Below are 8249 nucleotides of genomic sequence, written 5' to 3' on the forward strand. Positions count from 1 at the left end.
TCATCTAAGGGAAGAAAGATGACTGAAGAATTTCCCACATTGCTGACATGTATATGGCTGCTCTCTAGTGTGGATTCTCTCATGTCGTCTAAGATTAGCATATTGACAAAAGGCATTCCCACACTGGTGACATTCATATGGTTTCTCATTAGTGTGTGTTCTGTGATGCCGTGTAAGTTCAGAAGTTTGACTGAAAGCTTTCCCACATATAAGACATACATGTGGTTTCTGTCCCATGTGGATCTTCTTGTGTTGGCTAAGGCCAGAGCTTTGACTAAAGGCTTTCCCACATTGATGACATTCATAATGTTTCTCTCCAGGATGGATTCTCTCATGTTTTCAGACCTTTGACTGAAAACTTTCTCACATAGGTGACATTGATACAGTTTCTCTCCTGTGTGAGTTTTCTCATGTTGACTAAGGTAAGAACTTCGACTGAAGACCTTCCCACACAGATGACATTCATAAAGTTTCTCTCCAGTGTGGATTCGATTGTGGTTTCTAAGGTCAAAGCTTTGCAGAAAGCCCTTCCCACATAAATGACATTTAAATGGTTTCTCTTCAGTGTGAGTCATCTCGAGCCGTCTAAGGCTATAGCAATTATCGAAGGCTTTCTCACATAGATGACATTCACATAATTTACCTCTAGTGTGCATTTGATTCTGTCCACCAAGGAATGAGTCTTCACTAAGTGATTCTCCATAGTGTTGGCTGATATGAGGTTTCTTTTCTATGTGAATTAACAAATGCTGAGTCAGTGCATATCTATGAGTAAATTCATCACTTAAATCAATATATTCACTAGGATCCTCTGGAGTCTGAGATATCTGCTTTGAGGAAGAAGATGAAAAGTTGTTAATGGATTGCCCACAAACATCCATGCATTCATTTCTCTACCTATATATACTTGAGTATTAATCAGTAAGTCTCCTATGAAAATATTTCCAATGTTATTTGCATACACATGTGATGTTACTGTACTGCAGGTACAGATATTTTCTCCTAATACAGAGGTATGAGATTAATTTTGAAGAATTTAGTATGTTTCAACAACTAAGTAATGAACAAATTTTATCATATTTCCCTTTTTTAACATCTCAGGTAATTATTTTGGCTCATGTTAATTTCTTCACTGATTTTAAACTACCCGAAAATTTTACTTGAAAAAATCTTAATCCCACCTTACTTACATAAGTGCACTCAGACAATTGTGCTTAATTACTAACTTATCTCATTTCCAGGTATTTAATTTCAATAACTAGGGATCACACCCATGAAACTAACCATTGGCTTGATGAAGGAAATGTCCTTCTTGCTGATCTGTTGCATTAAAATCATTTCTTTTTTTTGAAGGGGATTTGTAATGCCTAAAGTGATTGAAAATGTAGAGATACAGAAAGAGCCTTATAACTATGTTTCAAAATCTGGTAGTTAAGGAAAGCATGTCGAATGCGAATAAAACATCATAGGCCACAGAAACACTTTAAAGGTCTTTTTCAATTAGAAAAAACATCAGAGTTGAAATATTAAAAATGTAAGTGGTAAACAGATGTTGCGTCAGCATATGATGGGAAAACCTTTAAATGGGAGGATCAGGATAAGAATCACTATGTGAAAATTTAACCGCCATAAGTACACAAATATCCTTTCCCCTAAAGGGAAAGAAAATGTTAGAACACATGACTTGTGACTGATATATGCAAGAAATAATAACAACATGAAAAATTTTACCCTAATGTTCTCACTTATATTTTAGAATTTCAGTCGCTGTAGTCTATTGAGAGTGACACAACAGTGTAGTTAAATAAATAAATCACCTTCAAATAGTTTAAGAACCATGAAAGGATTTGAATGAGGATTATGAGGAGGATATGTAAAAACTATTTTGAATACATGTATAATAAATAATATCCAGGTTGATAGACTCACCCACAGAGACCAGGTGGCTGATGTTCTCCAGCATTATATCTATGTATAGCTTTCTCTGGGATGTGTCCAGCAGGACCCACTCTTCTTGGGTGAAGTTTACAGCCATATCCTTGAAGGTCACTGATTCCTAAAACATCATGGACATTCCAGGTTAAACAGAGAAATGCCTGCTAATGTCCAGAATTGGAGGGCTGAGATGATAGCATTGAGGAAATGATGGGGAGCTGGGTCTATTGAAATGTTAGTCTGTGTTTGGGGTTTCACTCAGTTCACTGTCAGTGCTGAGTTGGTATCTGCCTTTCAGATACATTCATAGAAATGTTCACACTCTGACTTCATAAAAATTTATTATAAAGAAATATTACATGAGGTGTGGTGTAATATAAACTGAAAGTTTTTCAGTAATCTCATAATTAGGAATTTCAGACAGATGATGATAAAATATTCATTTAAACATTCATAACGAAAAATATCTTCCATTAATATCAAGTAACTCTATAGATTCATCATAAGATATGCAATAACCATGATATGGAACTTTTAAAAACATGGTCATCAGTTTAAATTATTTCCCTAGATGAACCTCTGGTTCCTTATCTGTGAACTTGTGAGCATTGAAAGATTTAATGTACTAATGTATGAAGTGTTTCTTATCTAGCAAACCTGCATTAAATACAAGACATTACTCTATAAATCATTAAAATGTCAGAGAACCTTAAAGAGATCTCCAGCATTTGTCAGAACTGAACAAGATCTACACAGAAATTTGTACCAGTAAGTGTTGTCTATCTCAATGCTAAGGACACAGGAGTTCATAAAAAACTGTAAGGTCAAATGGTTCAGCAGCACAAGCCAAGGCCCTCTGAGAGGACTGTACTGAAAGACAGTCCTAGCCTGACAATTCCTGTGGGATCAAGCCTCCTATTCCCAGTTTTCTCTGGGACTTTAAGTAGCTGTCTCCCTGATGGATTGTGGTGTTAATGCTCCTCACTCATCTCTGTCTCTTGCAATTATTACCAGCCCATACCCATTCCATCCAAAAACACAGATAATATGTTAATTATGGGACAATAATGCCATGGGCTGGATAAGAGAAAGAAAAGTTCTCTTGTCTTTTCTGGAAATAAGCAAGGTTCATGGAGGCTACTATAAATTTGTGTAATGTTAGCAAAATTAGTTATTGATGAGTTCCTGACCCATGAAAACCATCTCAGTGTTCTAGGTAAACTTAATTGAATCTCAGATGCCTGAACACCACCTGATTACACTTAGAACATACATGCCAATAGGAAAAACTTGCCCATGTGATGGCACTAGGGGTGTAATTTCAGTAGAAGGACACATTCCCTACACACCAGTGGCTGCATTATCAATAATTCAGATGTCTTCCTCTGGACTTTTACTCCCAGTAACTCAGGTGTCTTTCTCTTGGTTTTCACACATGGATAATCCAAGCACTACACAGGCAAATCTGAGGATAGAGAAAGAAGCCATGAGACTCATTCCTGTACACAATTCCCAATCCCAGCTGCCATGAAGCCCCAGTGTTCATCTGGGTGTACCCTTCCAGCTGCCTGACAAACTAAAAAGAGTGATGCACTCTGAGAATAATATGCAGATGTTTTTCCTCTCCCAGGGTCAAATGTAATAAGGATGTAAGTGTTTTTGCTAATCGAGAAGATCAAAATACAGGTATCTTACAAATAAGAACATAATAAGTTCTGAATTTCATATTAATGAGCCTGAGACAATTATTCAATTGCCTCTCTCATTTCCAAGTTTAGCAATCCCTGACTCATATCACATGCACATTTTGATTTCCACCTGTAGATAAATACTGTGAATTTCTCAGATTTTATTATTCTTGCCTTATGCACTAGCAGTGATTCTCTGTTGCTCATGGCTCCCTCTGAACTCTAATTCTTTTCCTGCTCTCATTTCCCCCTGGACTTATATACCAAGCAACTAAGAATCTATTTTATGATGAGAGTTTATCAATTCAATGACTTATTCCATTTGGAGAAGTCAATGGCTCCTATTCATCAGTCTAGTCCCTAAAATCCCCTACATCAGAAAATAGCAGGAGCACATACATGAGTAATAATGTTACTGTCATGTACAGCCTCAGTCTTCTAGGTCAAGGATGCCCAGAGAATATAGAATGGCTGGGGTTTGGAGGAAATCTAGTTGGTCCATCTTATAGTTTCATCAAGTGGTAGCTGAAATTCTCCAATTCCTGTTCTATATTTATTATTAGCTGCGACATTCCCTTTTTATTATATATTATATATATTACATATATAATATATATATACATACACACACACACATATATGTATATCCATGAAAATGTATGCATATGCATTTGTGTTTGTGAGGCAGAAAGCATTTGTAAACTATAATTTTTTCCCTAACATGTTAATAATAATTAAATGTATTTCATAGATAAATAATGAAAATGCTCATGAAGAGATAATTAACTCACCCATTTTTACCTGAAGTATGGGGCAGGGAAAAAGTTAGATTTGTGTTACATGTGACTGTGTACTTACAGATTTACATATATTTGCTTTTTTAATTTCCATGCTAATTATAGTCTAGTTACCAATTGAACAAATGACATAAACAGAGGTTCTAAAATTTTTAGTAATATGACAAAGTGACATAGCTAGAAAATGGAATGCTGTCATTTAATTTTTCTCAGTCACTATCCTATGCTCAAATTCCTTTAGAGTAACACAGCAAAGCTAGGTTTTATCTGGTTTAGTAACTCTAACAAATAATCAAAAGAAGCACCCTGTTATGACTGTCTTTTTCTTCTTGCATTTTCACAAAATTATTCATACCCAGGTTTTCTACCACATGAGAACCTCCAGTGTATGGACCCCACTTCCTAAATATCATAATCTTTCTTTATTTTATTGTCCTGTTTAACCTACACTCCTTCATTTCAACACACATTTACCGAGACGTATTTACTTATCCCTTAGATTATTTGTCACATCTGTTCAACAAGATCCCAACAGCAGCTAAGAGCACATTACTGAGATGTCAATAACAGTCTCAACACATAATCACAACTCCAAGTGGCTTTCAATGATATCTGGAAATCATTCTTTGTTCTGCTAAAAAAATAATAATAGTAATAATAATAATAAAAAATAAATTCTTCCAGTGCTAGTGACTGAGTGACTTAAACATCAGAAATTTATTTCTGTAGGTTAGAAGCCTGAGCTCAAGGTATATATGGGGTTGATTTCTTCTGAGGCCTCTTCCTTTGGCTTGTAGATGGCCATCTAACTTCTGTGTCTTCACATAGCCTTCCTTCTCTATATGTCTGTGCCCTGATTTTTCTTTTCTTCTAAAGGCACCAGTCACATCGGATTAGGGCCCTTCCTAATCACCTTTTTAAAAAATTAATTACTCCTTTAGTGACCTTAACTCCAAATAGAATTATATGCTCATGTACTGTGGGAAAGGACTACAACATATGAATTTAGCGAGTACACAATTCAAACCATAACACAAATGAATTACATTTTAATGCAAAGTAACTCAGTTTATCCCTATACCTACAAATATTCTTGCATTTATACCTACTAGTTACTCACATTCTACTATTTAATTCAAAAGTCACGTTGTCCCTGGCTAAGTCCAATGTCAACAATTGAATTCCTCTCTCTCCTCTTTTCTTGGGAACTATGTTGATTTAAATTAAATCTCCTTTAAGAGAAACCTCTGTATATATTTATAATCAATCTTCTCATGTCTTTTATATCTTGAAACAGAAATCTCTAAGATATTTTCTTTCAAATTTCTTCTCTTTTTCACAATCAAACTAAAATGTCAGTTATCAGTTTCTATCAGATATAAAAGAGAAGGCCTAGATTGATGTAGGATCTGCCTTCTGCATAGATGTATTTAGTACCTAGGACAATTCACAATGCCCAAGGACACACAATAAATACAGTTCAGTGGTTTAATTATCCAGAGTACATGAGAGTATCCAAGGAGGAAAGGAAGAGCTAAGAGAGCTAACAAGGAATTTGCCAAAGGATTGTGTTTGGTTCTGACTTCAAGGCAAATTCAGATTAAAATGGAACATGATTTTTTCCCCTTGGAAATTTTCTTCTGAAGAAAGACAAGAATATGTACATTTTTATTTGATATTCAGGGAACCCCTACACACATGCAATAGGCTGGTTTTGTGAGAAGAAAGCAAGAATGTCCCCAGATATCCCTGAACTATGTCTCTTTTCATGTAGTAGGCATGGAATGAGGTCACTGAGTGGATAAGAACTGGTCCACAAAAGCAGCCCCTCAGGAGCGGATCTTCCTTAAGTTATGGAAAATTGCAATCAGGTCCCACGAACTCTCCATAATCCAAAAATATCCATGAAGTTGTTATGTTGAAACACGGAAATGTATTTATCTCTAAAAGAAGATCATGAATCTATGTTGTTTAACTAACCTGAATGATAATGGCTTGGGAAAAAAAATCAATGCAAAAAACTATTAATAAGGCTAAAGTATAAAAGAGGTAGGAGTAAAAAGTAATTGAAGATTGATTTAAGAAACACTTTGCCTTTGATCAGAACATAAGAATGAAAGTAAGAAATTTTAAGATAAGACAAAAAGAGACCTCAGACAAGATTGTATAGTAGGTAGACGATGTGCTTGCCTCCTTCACAACCACATCAAAATTAAAACTAAACTACAGAACAACCATCATTGAGAGTTGCCTAAGGTCTAGATGAACAGAAGTTCTACAACTAGGTATGTTCAAAAGAGGCCACCTCAAGACTGGTAGGTGGAGCGGAGATGTGGGACAGGCTGTTTGCCATACCTGCCTATTGTGTTTGAGAATCTGGAGAGATATCTTGGCTGCAAATATTCCCCCAAAGAAGTAAGGGGTCTTGGTCCCACACTGGGATCCCTAGCCCAGGATTCCAGTGCCAGGAAGAGAAGTCCTCACAACCTCTGACTGTGAAAACCAATGGGGATGTGGCTAAGACAGAAGGCTGTGAGAGTCGGGGTTTCCTCTTAAATGGTCCGTGAGCAAACGTACTTATGGACAGACTCATTCACTCTGAGCTCCAGTGCTGGAGAAGCTGCTTCAAAAGTGCCATGGAGATACAGAGAGAAACTGAACTGTCTGGCTTCAGGGCAAAGGCTGTAGGAGCAGCTTTCTCTCAAACAGAAATACTGGAAGAATCCATTGCTTCTGTGTTGACCCCTGCCACCTCCCAGAATGCAGATGCAGTACCAGTTACATCTGAACTTCATCTATCTAGATAACATAGGTCACCTCGCCCAGGTGATTTCCTGAGATCCCGCTTCTCTCAATTTGCAGGCCCACCCAAGCTGCTTCCAGTAGCTTTTCCATAAAAATGGTCTGTCTTGGCTCTTGCTTTGGACTTCCCTAAAATATCTCAAAGGTCCACAAACCCAAACAAGCAGCATTTGGCCTCAGTGTGCCCCACAACTCTTTATGAGCAGCCCCAAATCTGGCACTGGTGGCAGCCAGCCTCGGTTCCCAAGTTGGCCTCTCAAGGCACCTGTAAACCTAGCACAGGCTGCAGCCTTCTGAGGGATGCTTGGACTCTTGCCGGGTGGCATGGGGCAGTGCATAGGCTGCAGCTGAACTTGTCCTGTAGTGTAGCCCCTCCCAGGAGACCCTTGGGACTTACTCCCTGAGGCCAGTGTGACCCAAGCCAGAGCACCACCTGGGGCTTCATCTGAGGACCACATACCCAAAGGGAAGCCTCAGAAGGCACCAGAACTCTGCTAAAGTAAATCCTGCTTTGTAGGATCAGCCCCTCACTGGCCATTACTCACAACTAATAAGCCCAAAGGTCAATTCTTCTTTCAATGTTCAAACAGCAACCAAGACTCAACTAGAACAGGAGAGTACACAGCACCTGGCTCAGGGAAATAGGGAAGACTGCATCACTGAGCCCCATAGGACACCTACTATATAAGACAATACTACTGAGATCAGGAGTCTTAATAGACCTACATAATACATAAGAACAAACACAGAGAGGCAGACAAAATGGAAAGACAAAGAACATGTCCCAAATGAAAGAATAGAACAAAGCTCCAAAAAAGAACAGTATAAAATGGAGACAAGATATTTACCAGATGCAGAGTTCAAAACTCTGGTTATAAGGGTCTTCAATGACATAAGGGAAGAGTAGATAAACTCACAGAGAACTTTAACAAAGAAAAAGAAAAAAATAAAATAAAAAAATACATAATAACTAGTCAGAAATGAAGAATACAATAAATGTAATGAAGAATATCTTAGAAATAATCAA

General features: G+C 37.3%; 1 protein-coding gene across 1 annotated transcript; it reads right to left on the bottom strand.

Annotated features, from left to right (window-relative positions):
• LOC111745854 (zinc finger protein 239-like) lies at positions 1–881 on the bottom strand. Its single transcript, XM_023536721.1, is given in 2 exon segments — positions 1–314; positions 377–881. Coding segments are annotated over 2 exon segments (819 nt in total).
• Positions 882–8249: the final 7368 nt, after the last annotated feature.

The sequence above is a fragment of the Pteropus vampyrus genome, unplaced genomic scaffold, assembly GCF_000151845.1.
Source record: "Pteropus vampyrus isolate Shadow unplaced genomic scaffold, Pvam_2.0 Scaffold167, whole genome shotgun sequence".
In the NCBI taxonomy this organism is placed as follows: domain Eukaryota; kingdom Metazoa; phylum Chordata; class Mammalia; order Chiroptera; family Pteropodidae; genus Pteropus; species Pteropus vampyrus.